The sequence below is a fragment of the Haliotis cracherodii genome, unplaced genomic scaffold, assembly GCF_022045235.1.
Source record: "Haliotis cracherodii isolate W230 unplaced genomic scaffold, xgHalCrac1.p SCAF_11, whole genome shotgun sequence".
Lineage (NCBI taxonomy): Eukaryota > Metazoa > Mollusca > Gastropoda > Lepetellida > Haliotidae > Haliotis > Haliotis cracherodii.
This window is the reverse complement of record NW_027266266.1, coordinates 38,994,604-39,016,067: the sequence shown is the minus strand read 5'-3', so window position 1 is coordinate 39,016,067 and position 21,464 is coordinate 38,994,604. Positions and strand designations below refer to the sequence as shown.

Sequence of the window (21,464 nt, the reverse complement as noted above, 5' to 3'; positions counted from 1 at the left end):
GTATAATAAATTGAAATACCGGTCGGGAAAAAGAATAAACCGCGTAAACTTTGGATTTGACCAAAAAGTTACAAACGTTATCAGAACGTTAATAGGCTGAAAAGAGTCGCAGGTGAGGTGAAATTGGGTTTAACGTCGCGTCCAAGATTATTGCACTTATATAGCGACGTGCATGTACGTGTGTGTGTTTGTGTGGCTGCTTGTACTAGTCCGGACTGATGCCGATTTATAGTGCTAGCTCACTGAGATACCATGCCGCAGTTTAACATGAATACCCCACTCAGACACAGTATACTGAGCCCGAGCCGACCAGTCCTTGTTTTAGCCCCTTAATGCCGAGCGCCAGACAGGGTAACAACAAGTACCATCTTTTAACGTCTTTTGGTATGACGCGGTCGGGGATCGAACCCCGGACCTTCCAGGCGGTCGCTCTACCACAAGACCACGGATGTGGTCTTCACACTTAAGGTCCAAAGCACAACCATGATAGTCGTATGAATTACATCACCTTTAAAAAACGATGTCTTGATTGTTTAATTTTCACCACCATCAAACATGGGAGGATGCTTTCGTTTGCCAGGCAGTGTATATCACATCACATGCAAGAAGTTGTGTTAGTTATTCTTCAGAACAACTTTGCTCCAGTGATGTCAGAGGTCAGGGTAAATTCGGAATGCATTGTCACATCTAAAAACTATTTGAGTAATTGTCAGCGGGGGATGTTTTTTCTCAGGTTTTCCGAGCAAACATTTGGAAGTGAGATGGTCAACATGTCATCACTCCTGTTTCTAATATGGGTGTGATGACATATTGACCGTCTCACTTCCAAATGTTTGCGTAGGGTGTCCTGTGAAGATAATGGGTAGAATAGGTCTTCAGCATCCCATGCTTGCCGTAAAAGGTGACTATACTTGTCGCATGAGGCGACCAACGGGATCGGGGGTTCAGACTCGCTGATTTGGTTGATGTATGTCATCGATCCCAATTGCGTGCTCGATGCACGTGATGTCAGTCACTGGATTGTCTGGTCCAGACTCGATTATTTACAGACCGCCGTCATATAGCTGGAATATTGCAGAGTGCGGCGTTAAACAACAAGCCAACCAACCAACCCGAGTCTGTACTTTGTACACTGGTCAGCGATAAACCTATCTCTATGACACATAGTTTCTCCAATACAACAACCGAGCATACTATCATGGGGAAGATCTGTTAATGAGCCGTGTTTGTCTTTCGTCGTTTAAGAACTGATTCAGCTATCCGTGATGTTTTCGTTTGCGAAAAGTATCTGCATGTTTGCAGTTATTGTTGCTATACAAGGCAGTGATAGGAACGTGGAACTGTTCGAACAGTCGGATTCCGACGCCGACTTCATCCAACAGAGAGTGGAATTGGCGAAGAAGCACCTGCTTCACGAAGAGACTCGGCATGGCGGTGAACTCAGTGACAGCGAGAAGTGTTGGGCTTGCAAACTTTTGGCAACCACACTCTACACGTTAGTCGTGCAAAAACGCCCTGAGAATGACATAGTCGAGATATGTACGGCTATATGTATAAAGGGCAGGATTCAAGACGAAAGGGTGTGTCGATATATTACTAGAGAATATAAGGTATGTTCTTGCCGTTAATTACATGTGATGGGGTTGTTCGTGAGAGTAATGGAAACAGACAAATAAGCGATCTGACAACGCGACAATGTCCCTTGTAGTATTCCATAAACATGGGATGTTTTAGTCGATACGATACCTCCCTGTGTGTAACAGTGCGATAAAGAAGGAACAGGGTTTATATGTGGGGTGAGTGAATGAGTTGGGTTAAACGCCGCTTTTAACAGTATTCCAGGTATATCGCGCCGTGTCAGTTTAATGTGGGAGGAAAGCCCGAAGTGATGCAGTTCTCAGACGTTTACCACTTCGGTGAAACCCACGAGCACGGGTATGGTGCTGACAAACCTAGAAACATAATCAGGGCGAACCGGAATTCGAACCCACAATCATAGGTTTCTGGCGTGCCCAAGGGACGCAACTCGACTTGGACGACTTGGCCATCCGTACCCCCGGGTTTATATGTATACTTGACCCCTGAACCCCTGACGGAATAGAATGAGAAGTCGGGTAGCCTAATGGTTTAAGCGTTGGCTCGTCAGGAGAGTCAGGTTCGATCCCTTACTCGGAATGAAAGAGTAAAGTCCTTTCATGGTGGCACCGAAGTAACATTACTAACAGCGGAGTAAAACAACACTCACTCACCACATCTCGCATCTGATCTATGGGTGACAAGAACTGATTATCAAAATCCTTCAATTTATTCATTCGTTATAGTGAGTGAGTGAGTTTGGTTTAACGCCGCTATGAACAGTATTCCAGACATATCACGGCGTGTCAGCTTAATTCAGGGAGGAAAGCCCGAAGTGATGCTGGTCTCAGACGTTTACCACTACAGTGAAACCCATGAGCACGGGTATGGTGCTGACAAACCTAGGGTACAATGTGTGAAGCCTATTTCTAGTGTCCCCCGCCGTGATATTGCTGGCATATTACTAAAAGCGGCGTAAAACCATACTCAATCACTCACTACTAGGCTACAAACCCGAGTCATGGTGTATCGTCAATAGCACTGTTGACACACAATTACCAACATGACTGACAACAATTATATCTTATCGATTAACTTGGTATGTACGTACTGAGATAAGGTTGAATTATGTGTCCGAGTTCGTATTGAACGCTATAGATACAAAAACAGGCCAGTGACGTTTTAGATAGCTAAATCGAGCCTGCAGCTTATATTGTGACGTACTTGCACTGTCCTTATTATCTTGCCCACCCGACCTTAAGTGACCCGCCAGTTAGATAATATAATAAGGTCATTAATGATGCGCCACATTTTATTCACAAGTGAATAGTCATGGCGCTGCATTATTTTTACGCCGGTAAACGGATCAGAGTGCACTCCAATTCTCAACTCCATGATGAGTATACAACCCAGGCTGCCTGTGAGGCAATAGAAGGTTAACAATCACAATACCATCTCAACCTACCGGGTACCCATTCACTGCTGGATGAACACAAAAGTCACGTGCCTGATGTGTATTTGTAGATATAATTCCCTGTCTGCACACGACATCAGTGTTTTAATTACAAGTTAGGAATTACATGTATATAAATTGAGACACACTAAAAATAGCACGATAATGTAGTGAGCGTTCGATGATTACCCTTACTGATTGATTGTTTGTTGTTTAACGTTGCACTCAGCAATATTCCGGCTATATGACGCCGGGCTGTAAATAATCAAGTCTGGGCAAGAAAATCCAATGATTGACATCATGAGCATCGATCTACGTAAATGGGATACGATGACATGAAACAACCAAGTCAGCGAGCCTGGCCACCCGATCCCTAGTCGCCTTTTACGGCAAGCATGGGTTGCTAAAGATCAATTCTTACTCTTGATATTAAAATGTGAGCGAGAAAAGTTAACACTTCTTTGAACATTATTTCAGATAGATACCACGGCCTTCAATGATAGAAAAACATCAATTGAAGTTTATAACGAGTCCCATAAGCACGGAAAATGTGCTAAAAATTTCGGATTCGAACTTACAACAGTGATAAGAGATGCACCTTTACACAGTAAATGGCAGTCCCTATAATGTAAAAAATGTGTTTACACCCAAAACACAAACGGAAACACCTTCCTTGTCCCATAATTTTGACATGTGTAGGATTGTGTGTTAACGGCCATCTTCCGAGGCAAGGGAGATAACTGACTGGACTTATTCAGCCAGTTAACTCCCTTACCTCGGGAAGACAGTTAACAGCTGAACGTATTTCTTAATAAGGGATATGTATACCTTCATTGTAGGCATCTTAAAAAGGGGTAGGGGGTAGTGTTTTAAATACGGGTGGCAATCAGATATACTTTCATAATCAGCTTTCGTCTCCTGTATGAGAGCACTATGATGAGTTAAACAGAAACTACACATTTATTAACATAACTGTATTTAAACATCGGCGGGATACGAATCTCCAACCTCTTTGTTTCCAGTCCTTCTCAGTACCGTCTGCGCCATTAACGTACCATTAACCTAGCTTGCTTTATTTGTACATTTTAATGATGATATTGTAGCAAGTTCACTGTAACTCCTGGTAGTACCATCTTCCCGAGGCAAGAGAGTTAACTGACTATAAAAGTCCAGTTTCCACCCTTGCCGAACTAGGCTGGAATTCCTGGGCTCGATCGTAGCGCCACCAGTTGTTATTATGAGTTATGTCCCTTCTCATCCTCTCCTATGGAACAATCAGGTTCGACACTTGCATTTGTTTAAAACAAAATGGCGCCGCCCAGACAAGACGATCTGATCGATAATCAAGATCTATATTGTGATAAAACGGGTCTTACTACGCGAAGTGCATCAAATCACGCGAGCACCTTGATTAAAAACATGAAAAGGTTTGGAAAATATCTGTTGACAACGATTTGGCGGTGCACATGCTTTGCAAATCCTGCAATCGACCGAAATCTGCATGACAGTTTAAAAACCGGATTTCGATTTCGTTGCAAGATTTTGATTGGACTATGCATAGACTCGTTTGTCCAGCCAAAATGTAACTCCATAATACCAGCCTAGTTCGGCAAGGGTGGAAACTGGACTTTTAAAGTCAGTTAATTCACTTGCCTTGGGAAGATGGGTAGTACTTTCGTTATGCAAGTGCCTGTGAATTTTATTTGCACATCTAATTTCAATTTATATTATACATCTTATCAACATTTGACTTATTGCCTACTTTGTTTAAACACGTATGGGGATGTTGTGTTTAGGCTGTGAAACGATAGCTCTTTTCGTCTGTTAGATAGAACACACCAAAAGTGTATTCCGTTTTGGATTAAAGACATTCCTAAACATATCTTAGCATGTTTTGTATGTGGTTACATTCCAAACAAATTTTTGACAGTGTCGAACAATGGTACAGATGGTACGATCGGGTCCTAAGAGAAACATTATATATGTTAATGAAAATGTTATTTAAAAAATGTTTTTGCATTTATGATCTAATTAAAAGACGATATTAAAATATCATAGAAACGTGTCTAAAATGGCCCACTCGTCAAAGGAGCAATTCGATATGCAGTTCCGACCACTTAGGCGTTCCAGAAATGGGTTCGAATCCCGCCCTGATTATGTTTCTAGTACTCCTGGGTTTCACCAAAGTATAAAACGTCTGAGACCAGTATCAATTTGGGCATTGCTCAACACCAAGCAGCGTTAACTCACTCGATCGTGACACATGTTAAGCTATGGATGATATTAGTGTGACATTACTGGAACTTCTCGCTGTTTCCTTACAGGACATGGCTATCACTGTCGTCCAGCAGGCGGTGCTCTCCCCTGACCAGATCTGTGGCACCATCCTGGGGCCGTCCTGTGCCACGCCCTACAACCCCTTGGACATGTGGAACATCACCCTCCCAAACACGCCGAAACCTCCTGTTAAACCCCCTCAACCCCCGGCGGTGAGGTCATGACCGCGTACGGTATCAACATATAATTGTAAAAAAGAACGATTATTCGTCTTTTCTTTATTTCATCTTTATTCTTGGTACAAGGTAAATAGAAAGAAAAATGTAATAAAACACTACGGTAAATACTCAAACCGGTTTTCTAAACAGTCGGGCAAAAAAAAAGTATGCACCCATGTTTCATAGTGACACAAATTGAAACCAACAAGAAATGGTTATTCAGCGGTCAAGTAAATTGATACGGCTATCATAGTTGTGTTTTGGACCTGAAGTTTCGGTGTTTCGGCGACAGTTTTCAGCCAAGTAACGTTTAACAAAGTGTCTACTTCCTTTCGCTCTTCAGTTTATATCAAGACATGTATCAATTTAATATTATCCTAAGCAGGTATATTTTAAATAAACATCCGTGACCTTGACCTCTATTCCCTGAGGTTACTGTTGTTTGTAACTGCCATGTTTCTCTGATGTTTGTGAGATGTTTCTGTGATGTTTGTGTGATGTTTCTGTTATGTTTGTGCGATGTTTGTGAGATGTTTGTGCGATGTTTGTGAGATGTTTCTGTGATGTTTGTGAGATGTTTCTGTGATGTTTGTGCGATGTTTCTGTGATGTTTGTGCGATGTTTGTGAGATGTTTCTATGATGTTTGTGAGATGTTTCTGTGATGTTTGTGCGATGTTTCTGTGATGTTTGTGCGATGTGTGTGCGATGTTTCTGTGATGTCTGTGCGATGTTTCTATGATGTTTGTGAGATGTTTCTGTGATGTTTGTGCCATGTTTCTGTGATGTTTCTGCGATGTTTGTGAGATGTTTCTGCGATGTTTCTGCGATGTTTCTATGATGTTTCTGCTGTCTGTAGCCTGGCTCCCCCAAAGTCCGGTTCCTGCAGCTGACCGACATACACATCGACATGATGTACCAGCCTGGCAGAAGCGCCAACTGCAACGAACCCCTGTGTTGTCGTAGCAACGACGGAAAACCAGGTAAACATTGATGCGGAGACGAGGCTGACATTTCACACTGACGCGCCCCTTCATAACAATCATCCAAACCGTATAGAATTCCACACATTAAACTATCGAAAGGCCTTCACATTGCTCGTGAAATGACATTCATAATTCTGTGAATGAATGAATGAATGAATGAATGAATGAATGAATGTCATATGAACAGAAAACATATTTAAAGAATCAGTATATTCGAACCTTCTGGACTGAAAGACAACTATTTATATTGTTTCTCCCTTCAGGCGAGGGCGAGGCGGGAGCTGGCCGGTGGGGTGACTACCGGAGCTGTGACGCGCCCCTCTCCCTGGTGGACAACCTCTTCCAAGACCTCGCCACCAAGGCCGATCAGGTGCGGCAGTTGCTTCTGCCCCGGTAGTTGCCTTTCCAAAACCTTGTCGGTAGTCTGGGGTAGAATAACAGGTCACCATTATAAGTGCTCGACGCGGCTATTCCAGGCAGAATAAACAGGTCACTAGAAGTCATGTTTCTCTCCCCGTGGGGATTCCAGGGCAGAATAGATGGGTCCCCAGTAGCCATGTTTCTCTCCCCGTGGGGATTACAGGGCAGAATAGATGGGTCCCCAGCATCCATGTTTCTCTCGCCGGGGGGATTACAGGGCAGAATAGATGGGTCCCCAGTAGCCATGTTTCTCTCCCCGTGGGGATACCAGGGCAAAATAGATGGGTCCCCAGCAGCCATGTTTCTCCCCCCGTGGGGATTCCAGGGCAGAATAGATGGGTCCCCAGTAGCCATGTTTCTCTCCCCGTGGGGATACAAGGGCAGATTAGATGGGTCCCCAGTAGCCATGTTTCTCTCCCCGTGGGATTACAGGTCAGAATAGATGGGTCCCCAGCATCCATGTTTCTCTCCCCGTCGGGATTCCAGGTCAGAATAGATGGGTCCCCAGTAGCCATGTTTCTCTCCCCGTGGGGATTACAGGGCAGAATAGATGGGTCCCCAGTAGCCATGTTTCTCTCCCCGTGGGGATTCCAGGTCAGAATAGATGGGTCCCCAGCAGCAATGTTTCTCTCCCCGTGGGCATTCTAGGGCATACTATATCCCTAGCATGCACTGCTTGTCTACCCGTGGGGATTCCATGGGCGAATAGGTGCCTTTCCGTCAGGATTCTGCAATATCTCTCCAGTCCGCTGGGTTCCAGGAAAGACAGATCCCCCAAACCTTTACTTGTAAAAATAGACCGAAAGCAAGATCCGAGATCCGATATGTTTGACCTGGCTTATTGTGTATAATCGTAGCGGCGTTGATCGGTGTTTATGCTATCAACCTCTGGTTGCCTTGGGCTGTATGACATCATATGACATGGGTATGGGAATATAGTTGTTGATAATGACATATTCATATCTTCACGACAACACTGATGTCTTTCAGATTGACTTCGTGATATTCACGGGAGACATCACCGCACATGACGTCTGGAACCAGTCAAGGAGTGACCAGCTTTCGGCTCTAGAGCGACTGGTGTCCTACTTCGACAAGTACCTGCCCCGAAAACAGGTGTACTTCTGTGCCGGTAACCATGACAGCGCACCATGTGACAGGTAGGAGTTCTCTCAATTGGTCAGTTTGACATTAGTTTATACTGTCATCGTATCCCAATTGCGTGGATCGACGTTCATGATATCAATCACTTGATTGTCTGCTCCAGACTCGATTATTTACAGACCGCCGTCATATATAGCTGGAATACTGCAGCTGGGTGCGGCGTTAAACAACAAACAAACAAACAAACAACACTAGTTTATCCACACTTATTTTATTTTGCAAAACTTGAGAACAATTTGTTTTTGGCAATCATTTTCTTGTATTTTGTTACGTTTCTGCCAATTTCATGGGTACAGAAACGGCTGTTTGTTGAAATATTGTGAACATTTTATAATATTGCACCTCATTGCAAAGGATTGAGCGTTGAAGTCATACGAGGATTCGCTGAAGTGTCAACTAGGCAAATAAATGATTCCGACTGTCAACTGTCAGTGGCTTATATATCTCTGCCGAATGGATATTCAATGTTCCAAATGGTGTTTCAGTTTCCCGCCAAGTTTCATCACGGGGAATAACTCTGTAGCTTGGATGTACTCTGCCATGGCAGACAATTGGGGACGCTGGCTGCCTCAAGACACAAGGGAGACAATCATGAGGTGAGGTGTGTGCGTGCGTGTGTGTGCGTGCGTGCGTATGTGTGTGTTTCTCTGTGCGTGCGTGTGTGTATCTGTGTGCGTGTGCGTGTGTGTGTGCCCATATGGGGAATAGAATCGGGCCTTTGTCGACCATCGAACACTTTACCAATTGCTACCCTACCGACCCTTCCTTCATCAAGCGGGGCGGTCGGGTAGCCTAGTGGTTAAAGCGTTTGCTCGTCACGCCGAAGACCCGGGTTTGATTCCCGACATGGGTACACTGTGTGAAGCCCATTTCTGGTGTCCCCTGCCGTGATATTGATGGAAAATTGCTAAAAGCGGCGTAAAACCATACTCACTCACTCATTCACTATTTTATCAAGCCATTATTATTATTTGAACTGAGTACTCAAAGTGAGGGGACGTGGTGAAATGGGGTTTAATGTCGCGTTTAAGATTATTGTACTTATGTTGCGACGTGTTCGTGCGTGGGTGCGTGCGTGCGTGCGTGCGTGCGTGCGTGCGTGCGTGTTTGTTTCTCTGTGTGTGCCTGTGCTATTCCGGCCTAATGCTGGTTTCATGGTGCAAGTTCTCAGACACGGTAGACTGATTCCGAGCCAACAATTCCTCTGTTTTATCCCCTCAATGCCGAGCACCAGGCAGAGAAACATCAAGTAACATATTTAAACGTTTTTGGTATGACGCCCCAAGGGTATCGAACCACCACCCTTCCGCTGTCCAGGCAGACACTCTATCCACTGGACAACGAAGGATATCTCGAGACAGCCATGAGGAACAAGAGATTAGTCGTATATGTATGTATATACTACACACACTTGGGCTAAGTTCGCTTTGTGAAACAGGGCCCAGGATAAGCAGTCTCGAAAGTTGAAGCTTTCTGTCTGTCAAGGCGATCGCAAACTTCTCATCAATTGTTTCTGTTTCTCCAACAGAGGGGGGTTCTACACCATGTCCCCATTTCCTGGCTTCCGCGTCATCTCCGTCAACGACATCTTCTGCTACAGTGGCAACTGGTGGCTCATGATCAACAATACCGACCCCGCTGGCCAGTTGCAGTGGCTGGCGGAGACATTACAGAGCGCGGAGGACGCGGGGGAGAAGGTCAGAGAAGAATACGGGTGATGTTGGTGTGAGTGAGTGAGAGAGTGAGTGTGCGTGCGTGCGTGCGTGAGTGAGTGTGCGTGCGTGCGTGCGTGCGTGCGTGAGTGAGTGAGTGAGTGAGTGCGTGCGTGCGTGCGTGCGTGCGTGCGTGTGTGTGTGTGTCGGAATTTGGTCTTAAACAAAATGCCATTTATATATAAAACAAAAGTAGTGCTGACGAACCATGGGTCCTGTCACGACAAAGGGACATGACTCCGAGGGATATAAAACCAATCCCAACATGTGGCATCTGTCATGTCCCTTAGTTCTAGCCAGGCATTGGTGAGTCACATTGGTCTCGTCTCCTTCTCCCATGAACTACCAACAGTAAAATTATCAACACGGACGTGTTTGTTCCCAGGTATTCATTCTGACACACATACCAACAGACTGCATGAAATCGTGGAGCTGGAACTACTACAACATTGTCAGCAGGTGAGTTGCTGTTCTGTCCAATCTAGTTCAGTACGGATATAACGAACTCAGTCAACTCTCGAGCACCAAGGAACAGGGTCCAGCTATAGGAATTAACCTTTTTAACACGGGTGATTCTAATTTCTTGTCTTGCATAGACTACATGACCCGCTTCATAATACAGGCTGCCACACACGATTTTCTTTAGAGTCGGGCACGTGTCTTAATATAAATATTGCTTCTACACGTTTATGCAAAGGTGTGAGACCGTGAATATCCGGGGTAGAATAGGTCTTCAGCAACCCATGCTTGCTGTAAAAGGCGACTATGCTTGTCGTAAGATGCGACGAACGGTGGTCAGGCTCGCTGACTTGGTTGATGCACATGATATTAATCACTGGATTGTCTGGTCCAGACTCGATTATTTACAGACCGCCGTCCTATAGCTGGAATATTCATGAGATCGCCTTTAAGCAACAAACAAACAAACAAACAAACAAACCGCAAAGGTGTGAGGTAAACATCATCGTGTACCGTGAATATCCGGGTTACATGCTTGCTTGACACACGGTATCGGGTGGTACATGCATGCCATCGTATCCCAACTGCTAAGATCGATGCTTCATATAGCTGAATTGCTACTAAGTGCAAAGTTTAACAACACACACAAAAAAAATTTAGCCTTTCACACGACATTCTCCAGGTACGAGAGCACAATCGTGGGTCAGTTTAACGGCCACACCCACACAGACGAATTCCGCGTGTACTACGACGTCGGCAACCTCACCCGTCCCGTCAACGTGGCCTACGTGGCCGGGTCCGTGACGCCTTACTCAAACAATAACCCCAACTACAGGATCTACACCATGGACGGCTTCTACGCCAACTCCTCCTTCGTAAGTCCCTCAGCTAATGATCCTTCGACAGCTATGGCTGCTTGTGATAGTCTGGAATTGCTAGTGCATTGAGATAATATGCTGCAGTTTAATCTCATTAAAATCAGATCTATGTTCTCGCTGCTACTAAACAAATATCTGAGGACATCCCAATACGGGTCACGTCAGAACGACCTTTCGCGAACTTTGACCGACCACTTAAACGGCTAACAAGGAGTCGACATCACCCAATTAGAAAGCAGCTTTCTCGAACTTTCGGCACTCGTGTCATCCTGGCGACTTCCATTTCAGACTACGCTTGAAAAATATGTTGACACAGTTCTCGATTTAGATTTTTGGGCGACGCTTTGATTGGTCGGATGAAAGGTCGTTCTGACGTGACCCGTAACGGGATGTCCTCAGATCTTTGTTTCACGATGAGATTGTGCTGCAGTTCAACATACTCCACTGCCACGCATTTTATGGAGCCGACCAGTCCTTAAGTATTCGCTTAATGCCGTGCGCCAGTCAGGGCAACAAGAAGTTTCACGTCGTTTGGTATGACTGTCGGGGATCGAACCACCGACCTTCCACTCTGTCCACTAAACCACAGAGACTGTTAACATAAAATAAAATAAAAATTACAATGAAATAAACAGAGACCCGGGTGAGAATAGGTCATCCAGCACTGTATTGCCTGTAATAACCTGGATGAGGTGCTCAGGCTCTGAGGCTGCTTGATTATCTTCGTACACCCACAGCATGGATCGTTACTCATGTTTCCATTCCCTGGTTTGCCCGGCCCCGACCTGATTATCTCCTGGCCGCCGTCATAAAGCTGGTATATTGATGACTGTGGATTTAAACAACATTCAGCGACTGTTCTGTGATTTTATAGGCCATTCTGGACTACGAGGACTACGTCTTTGATTTGAGGAAAAACAACAATGGCAGCAGCGCCTCCTGGGATCTAGAGTACAGCCCCTTGGTAAGTGAGTGAGTGAGTTTAGAGCCGCTTTAAACAGTATTTCAGCTGTATCACGGCGTGTCAGTTTGATGTGGGAGGAAAGCCCGACGTGATACAGGTCTGAGACAGACAGGTGAAACACAAGAAAACGGTCGTTGATCTGACAAATGATTATAATTAAAGTGCATCTGGCATCATATTAATGACCGAAAAAAACAGTGGCTAACATAAATACCTTAAAACATAGCAATTTTCTTGACATAACCTGGTAATTAGACCTGCTCTGAATGTTTCTTTGGCGCAATAACTTATTTTTTTCATACGTGTTTGAAATTATTCTGAAAGCATAACATGTTCTGCTTCAGACAGAGTACGGTATGAAAGGCAGTTACCCCAGCGACTGGAACAACCTCATCTACAGGATGAAAGACGACGACGACCTCTTCAACAAATTCAACACGTAAGTAGGCCCTAGGGGATAGCAAATACTTGTTGATAGGGAGGTTTACAATTTAGACTCAGACATAATTACAGTACAATCTGTTTATAATGTCACATTTCGTTCACGGGAAATATGGCATTATACCAAGGTTGGCATTACAACCAGGTATAGTCTGGAAGGTAATTTAAGGTACCGACGTTTACTACAATATCTGAAAAACTATTGGACCTACTCCAGTCAAAGTTGGTATGAGATTATTAAACAGTCATACATAACTGGATATTACATTTAAAGGTGCATGAATAACAAATCTGTCTATTTAGCTATCACTATATTTCATCAACAACCAGACCTGTTCGTCATGGGTGGAACGAGCCATCTGCATAATGCTACCCCTGCGTCACAGGGCCATATGACACAGTTGAACAAATCAACTCAACTCGAAACGGTGCACGGGAATTAAGCATGCACGAATACGGTGTTTGCGTCGGGCGTCTCAACACCGTATTCGTGCGTGCGTGATTCCCGTGCAACCTTTCGAGTTGTGTTGATTGGTTGAACTGTGTCATATAGCCCTGTGAGGCAGGGGTAAACGTAAACGTCGGTACCTTAAATTACCTTCCAGACTAAAGGTGAATGATTGGCCTCAATGACATATGAAAAAGAGTGTTTTGGTCATGGATGCCTTGTTGGCTGAGCACAAGACAATGTACTGGCGTGTCGTCATGTTTAAGCTATGGTATCAGGTATCAGTTGTAAGATAGAAAGGATAGGCCATGAAAACAACAGAGCAATGCATTAAAAAGAAGGGTTGGCATTATAAAAAGGTAATTTGAGCAGAAATCCGCTTCAAGGAAAACATGGCATTATAACCAGGTAGGCACAATAACCAGGTTGTACTGTAGTTGGTTGGTTGGTTCGTTGTTTTACGCCGCACTCTGCAATATTCCAGCTATATGACGGCGGTCTGTAAATAATCGAGTCTGGACCAGACGATCCAGTGATTAATATCATGAGCATCGATCCACGCAATTGGGATCGATGACATGCATCAACCAAGTCAGCGAGTCTGACCACCCGATCCCCTTAGTCGCCTCTCACGACAAGCATAGTCGCCTTTTACAGCAAGCATGGGTTGTTGAAGGCCTATTCTACCCTGGATCTTCACGGGTGGGTTGTACTGTAGGTCAGCCTAGTATGTTAAACAGTTCACTTAATTAATGTTAACTTAATTAATGTTCCTTCCACGGTTTGTCCCCCCTACGTGTTATGTACACATTTCTAAACAAAATTACATGATAGTTTCTTAAAGAACTTCATCCGTCATGGGTCTTAAAATAAACAAAATTCAGATTTTGTTGGGTACAGGGTATTCATGGTCAAGTACCGTATTGATGTTTCATACACTTTTCTGGATTTCGAGTTATTTTGCAATTCATCGTTCTCATTTGGTGTCAAACGGACTGTAAATGCCTCAATTGGCTCTTCTTCTAGACGGTTAATTGTAAAGACACTTTCACTCTGCTGACCAGTACTCGGAACACTGACTCTTGGACGTGTGTTTACTCAGCGTAACGATCCTTTACTTCCAGCCACAAATCTAGGGGAGGGGACCTGACGCCATGCACTCGTGGCTGTAAAACAGACATGTTGTGTCATCTCAAATCAGGCCGCTCTGATGACCCCGAGCTGTGTCGGGACCTATGGCAGGAGGAGTAGTGTATCTGTGTATCAAGTACTGGAAGCAGTCGTACAAGCTCCAACATGTTAATTTATTTGTTTGTTGTTTAACGCCGAACTCAGCAATATTCAAGTTATGGGACGACGGTCTGTAAATAATCAAGTTTCGACCAGACAATCCAGTGATTGAATCATGAGCATCGATCGACGCAGTTTGGATTCGATGACTTGCATCAACAAACCAACCCGGTTAGTCACCTCTTACAAGTATGGGTTGCTGGGGACCATTTCGAACGGGGCACATGTCAATTTGCCAACACAACTGATTTGGACCAGGAAGGATGTCGTACTTACAGACATTATAAATACATAAAAGTTATTGTATGATGAAGATTTATCTACCTTGTATGTTTTCATTATGTGCGAGTTACTGTGTCCGTGTCATTCAAGGCCATTCAAGCCTGTTTGTTTTTTTATACGTCGCACTCAGCAATATTCCAGCTATATGACGGCGGTCTGTAAATAATCGAGCCTGGACCAGACAATCCAGTGATTGACATCATGAACATCGATCCACGCAATTGGGATCGATGACATGCTTCAACAAAGTCAGCGAGCCCGATCCCGTTAGTCGCCTCTTACGTCACTCATAGTGGCTTTTACAGCAAACTTGGGTTGCTGAAGACCTATTCTGTTCAGGGTCTGGAAGTAAATATCAGCAATGTTCCACCTTTACCACAGTGTTCTTGCAGGGGCTGGACAAGATCAACCAGAACCCACGAATGATCACACACTGCACATTTAACCTGGACCTTCTACATGACAAGTATATAACCATACAAGTTAAAGAACATCCACCTGTTCGTATGGCTAGAGCTAATCTATCACAGCCTTGGAATAGTGACCTGATTATAACGGGGATGTTCTGGGTTCAACGCTGTGTGTGTGTGTGTGTGTGGGGGGGGGGGGGGGGGGGGGGGGGGCGGGAGGAGAGAAAACTGATGCAGGTCTTAGACATTTACCACTTGGTGAAACGCCTGAACATGCGTGAGGTTCTAACTTCTGGGCCACCCATGCCAACACTGTACTCGTGATTTCGAAAACGTTGATGGTTTGTCGTTTTCTAGTTTACACGCTCAACAATATTCCTGCTACATGTCGGCGGCATTTAAATAATCTTGTCTGGGCCAGACAATCCAGTGACTGTTATTGTGAGCAACTATCCACGCCATCGGGATACGAGTGAGTGAGTGAGTTGGGTTTAACGCCCTTTTAACAGTATTCCAGTTATAATGCGCCGTGTCAGCTTTATGTGGGAGGAAAGCCGCAAGTGATGCAGGTCTCAGACGATTACCACTTTGGTGAAACCCACGAGCACAGGTATGGTGCTGACAAACCTAGACACATAATCGGAGCAAACCGGGATTCGAACCCATAATCATAGGTTTCTGGCGTGCCCAAGGAACGCAACTCAGACCACATTATCATTCATGATATAAACACAAACGCAAAATTAAACAAAACATCAACAGAATGTAACGCCTGTCATGAATATATAATTTATTTCAATGTGTATTCAACAATAATTAGCTGTAACATAATGTAAAATACAATAACTAGGACATATAATCTTCCTAAAACTGAGAGTGCACGAGACATAATTGGCACCAGCCACATGCAAGTAGTAGCCACAAAGAAACGCTGTTATCCTGGCAGTCCTCCCAGCGTGGGATTAGTTTCGCTAAGAACAGTATTTTAGTTACCGTATTTGCCATATTAAGTGCCCCTCATTCAGTCTGACTAATGTTCATAATCGCACCCCTACTAAAGCCTAAAATATACATGTCCGTATTTTCTATTGTACATCACAGACCTTATAACTAAGTTTGTTTACTACTGACCGATCCTTGAAAATGTTTTTACTCATTGTGTAGTTTTCATAAATACCCCTCTTTGTAAATTTTCTAAGCGACAACGGCCCTTATTACAGCAAATACAGTACACCATAGCATGTCAGCTTCAAGTGGGAAGCAGTGATATGGTGTTGACAAACCAAGGATCATAATCAGAGCAAATTATGCATTCAAATCATGGATCCTGGTATGGCTAAGGGATGCAACTCAACATGAAACAACATTACTGTCTAGATATGGAATATGTACCTTGTGGTGTAAACCCATATGTGCATGATACGAAATGAGCATTTTGATTTGGTCACTTCTAGAAATAATTAGCAAAACAAATTTAACTGGACAAATCAACTGTTTTCAGTAAAACAAACACCAAGCTATGACCATGCTAAAAAATCACTAACATAATTATATAGTTACACAGTGCATCTCTGTACAATAGACCTAAGTGTGTGAATTTGGTTTATGTCTTTTAACAGTATACCAGTTCTTTCACCATGTGTAAACTTAATGTGGGAGGAAAGCTGTAGGTCTCTGACGTTTGGTGAAACCCACAAGCACAAGTATGGTGCTGACAAACCTAGAAACATAACTGCAACGAACTGAGAATTGAAGCCACAATCATAGGTTTTATGGCAAGAACAAGGGACTACAACAGACATGATATATACTGTGGAATTTATATATAGTATATATACAATAACATATTCATTTCCTTGTGCTTGCTGTTCTCAGCATCCTGCCATTATGACCAGGATCCTCTATTGCAAATATATTAAATAATCTATCACAGCGATATTTCATATACGTTTCATATGTAAAGTTGACCATCAGTTTTCTCATCCAAAGTATTAAAGTTAAATCTCCAATAACTGCATATCAACCTGTTGAGATCAATAATTATTAAAGAAAATAAATGTCATCATATATTTATTACAAGTTTGACAGATACTTCCTTCAAGAATATTTCTGTTATTTACAATCTGTGTTTGAGGGAAAGGTCCTGTACAATAAGAGGGCTGCATTAGAGACAATTGGGATGCTTCACTCCAAATAGGAAAATATAAACTGTTCAAAAAAAGATTGATATAACAGATTAACAACAGCAATAAGAAAGAATCGGGTGGTCCTCAACTTCTTTCGAGTAGTATAGTTATTCAAGTTTCGGAAGTAATGACTACATTATCAGTTGTTTCCATTAAAATGTTGATCTTTTAACTGCTTTCATGTTTGACTTTGACAATGTATGTGGGAGTCTGTTTGGTTTAGGTTGCTTTGAAAATTATTTTCATAACATCACAGTGTTACAAGGAGGGGACAGAAACCAGTGACAGTACCACATTGATGTAATGCACAGTCTCGGATATGGTGATCTCTATCTGAGACTTTATTAAGGGCAAATCTGGGCTTGGAACCCATGATCACGGCATTCTTGAAATGTGTTATGGTGTTTACATTAGGGCTGGGACGAGTCCAAATTTACTACCCGGGTACCCACCCCACTATTACCTGACCCTATCCGGTACCCACTGTTGGTCGCAAGGGATAGGTACAATGTCCGATTGGGAATAGTTTGACCGTAGCCCTGGCAAACTGTATTTAGATACTCAAATAAAACAATCTGGTCATGCATACACTGATGTTGACTGAAGTTTTATCTCTATTCAAACATATAAGTGAGTGAGTAAGGTTTTACTCCGCTTTTAGCAATATTCCAGCAATATCATGGTGGGAGACAACAGAAATGGGCTTCACACATTGTACCCATGTCGGAAATTGAACCCGGGTCTTCGATGTGATGAGCGAACGCTTTAACCACTAGGCTGCCTGACCGCCCCTTCAAACATATAAAGTCAGAAGGAATGCGTGCATAGTCAGAAAGAAATGCGAACATTAGTCACTTATAGTGCAACCGTGGAAGTTCTAGATAATCTTTGCTATTAAACAATATATCACGTGACTAACCACGGGTCTGGGTAGTCCTGTGGGTACCCGTGTCCTACTCAGGAACCACCCGACCCAAGCACCCTAGCTACCCGTCCCAGCCCCAGGTAACAGAATTGCCTTCGACAACTAGGCCACCATTGCCCAACAAGGATCTGTCACAAGGAGCTGACTACTGTCACAAGGAGCTGACTACTTTTTGGATGGTGCCTCCAGAGATGGTTCATCCTTTTAATGCCAGTACACTCATGGGCAGGACTACCCCCTCCTTATAATACCTGACCAGTCCCACAGCAACAGAGGTATGCCCATATGTACAGAGGAAGGGCTAATACTAACACTACAGTACTAAAATACAATACTAGTACCACAAGTACTGAAATACCAACAGTGAAAAAATAAAACTATTCATAACAACCTTTTATACCTGATGACACCTGGAGGTATTTACTTGCCATTTCCCTAGCTGAAATCACTAGGTCACAGTCAGTTAGAAGTCAAAGGTACTTGAAAATATGTTAGATCCATAACAAATGCCTCAGAAAATTGTTCAAAACCTTTCAACTACAGTTTGATATAGAGATGTATGTTTGTCTGTTGTTTAACGCCGCACTCTGCAATATTCAAGCTATATGACGGCGGTCTGTAAATAATCGAGGCTGGACCAGACAATCCAGCGATTGACATCACGATCATTGATCTATGCTATTTGATTACGATACATACATGTGGAAAACTGACAGGCATCTCTCATCTTCGAGCCTTGAAACATCAGCAAACATATCCCGGGTTTAAGCCAAAACGTGTTGACTCTGAGTGGGATATATTTACACCATCTTCTGTCTATCACTGTCGCTGCTGGAGAATCAATAGTTTTATTTACATACTTTTCATGGAGATTGATCAAGTTCTAAAACTGAGTTATCAACAAATTTATGCAGCTCTTTTCTTACTCTGCACTCACAAACTGTAATAATAATGCAATTATTAATACTGGTTATCAATTTCAGAAGTGACAACCTAATTTCAATTATTTGCTTCCCAAATTTACTCTCTTACTTTTAAGAGAAAAACACCAGTGGATTGTATCTGCAGGATTTCTAGCCAATATTTGAAATCCAGATGCACAAATTGGAACCAATATGTCTGGAATCTTTCAGGGACTTTTAACTGAGAAATGTATATGAACCTGAAAAACTATCCCATAAAGGGCGTCCTCAACTACTACCTGAAACTCTTGAGGATATCTACCACACATCAACATACACGCATCCATGTCTGTAACGCCTTCCTTACAAACATAAAAGGAAGTCTTATATCCAATGCACAAACTAGTATATATACTACTCAAAAGAAGTTAAGGATCACCTGATTCTTTTATATTACTATAGTTAATCTCTCATGTCATGACAGATTAACTTTACCATTATTAAAGAATCGGGTGATCCTTATCCTTTTTTGAGTAGTATATATCCACTGATTCTAAGAGAGTATGGAAATGATAAACTGATTCAAAAACTCAAAACCTACCCGTGCTTGACATGCAGTCATTTAGAGCTATGAAACACATGCACAAACATAATTCTAACTCTCAAAACATCTGCTTATTCACAAAGGGACATAACTCTTCACCCATTAAACCAGTAATCTGGCCCATAAACGATAACACCACCCCCACAACCAGTGCTCTGAAAGTTTTGTTCAAATGTAAAAGTTGTACCTGAATAGGCTTACTACAGATAGGTCATGACAAACAGTGAAATAGAACTTTCATGCTCATGAAAATATATTCCTCATTTCACATGTAATCCCAAAGTTTACTCAAACGTATCAACATTTATTTATATTTCACAACAGCAGCTGTCTCGCAATTGTAGGTTGAATCTCATTTTTAAAGTTTTGTACAAAATATGACTCAATTACACATTCATTTAGTTTCATTTCCTTGTACATAATGCTGATCTTGATGGTTCTAATGCCCGTTGGGTGATTGACAATGCGTATCATGAAAATGGATAGTGATTCACTGGATGTATCTGTGCAAGATGTGTTACCACATCAGTTGAATGGCAAGTACCCTGTAGTCTGCACACAATCATCAAGCCATAGCATTCAAAATGTATTCTGACAAAAAGCAAACAAAACAAAGGGGAATATTGCATGTGATTTGATTGTTGTTACTATGGCAACAGCTGCTCCAAACCCTCATGACAAAATGCCCACGTCTTAAATGTTTTGAGCATTGACGGTACTTAACATATTCACAACAACAATTACACAAGACATTATTTACAGATGTACTTACATCCAGGGTATTTTCACAAATTTCTCGGGAATCTTACAATATTTTTACAAATTGTGACAGCATGTACTCTCAAGTTGACTAGCAAGTCTCAGACTGTCAGAACTCTTTGGAATTTGTGACAGGCTTGGTGCCAAGACTGAGTAGACACAAATAAACAGTTCCGTCAGTTATGAGCATCAAAGAGACAGCTGTGACAGGCAGCAGGCAAACTCTGAGGTCACACCAGTTGTATTTGTGCATGCTGCATGACTGTATCTGTGTACCAAATTAATATGATTTCAAGTTGATCAAGTATCCTGCAACACTGGTGTGGATTGTGTGTCCTGTAACACTGGTGTGGAGTGTGTGTCCTGCAACAATGGTGTGGATAGTGTATCCTGCAACACTGGTGTGGATAGTGTATCCTGCAACACTGGTGTGGATAGTGTATCCTGCAACACTGGTGTGGATAGTGTATCCTGCAACACTGGTGTGGATAGTGTATCCTGCAACACTGGTGTGGATAGTGTATCCTGCAACACTGGTGTGGATTGTGTATCCTGCAACACTGGTGTGGATAGTGTATCCTGCAACACTGGAGTGGATAGTGTATCCTGCAACACTGGTGTGGATTGTGTGTCCTGTAACAATGGTGTGGATAGTGTATCCTGAAACACTGGTATGGATAGTGTATCCAACACAACAGGTAGGATAGTGTATCCTGCAACACTGGTGTGGATAGTGTATCCTGAAACACTGGTATGGATAGTGTATCCAACACAACAGGTAGGATAGTGTATCCTGCAACACTGGTGTGGGTAGTGTATCCTGAAACACTGGTATGGATAGTGTATCCAACACAACAGGTAGGATAGTGTATCCTGCTACACTGGTATGGATAGTGTATCCTGCAACCCTGGTGTGGATAGTGTATCCGGCAACACTGGTATGGATAGTGTATCCTGCAACACTGGTATGGATAGTGTATCCTGCAACACTTGTATGGATAGTGTATCCTGCAACACTGGTATGGATAGTGTATCCTGCAACACTGGTATGGGTAGTGTCTCCAGGGATAGACAGATCCTATACCACTGGTGAGGACATATATCCTGATATAC

At 43.0% G+C, this 21,464-nt stretch overlaps 1 protein-coding gene across 1 annotated transcript; it reads left to right on the top strand.

The window, feature by feature from the left end:
* The first annotated feature begins 1,207 nt into the window (after positions 1-1,207).
* Positions 1,208-14,611, top strand: LOC139455762 (sphingomyelin phosphodiesterase-like). Its single transcript, XM_071237305.1, has 12 exons — positions 1,208-1,610; positions 5,353-5,517; positions 6,381-6,504; positions 6,771-6,877; positions 7,918-8,087; positions 8,577-8,687; positions 9,620-9,788; positions 10,189-10,262; positions 10,945-11,137; positions 12,015-12,104; positions 12,449-12,543; positions 14,118-14,611. Exons 1-12 carry the CDS (start codon positions 1,266-1,268, stop codon positions 14,242-14,244), a joined length of 1,770 nt encoding a protein of 589 aa, XP_071093406.1. The 5' UTR covers positions 1,208-1,265; the 3' UTR covers positions 14,245-14,611.
* The last annotated feature ends 6,853 nt before the right edge of the window (positions 14,612-21,464 follow it).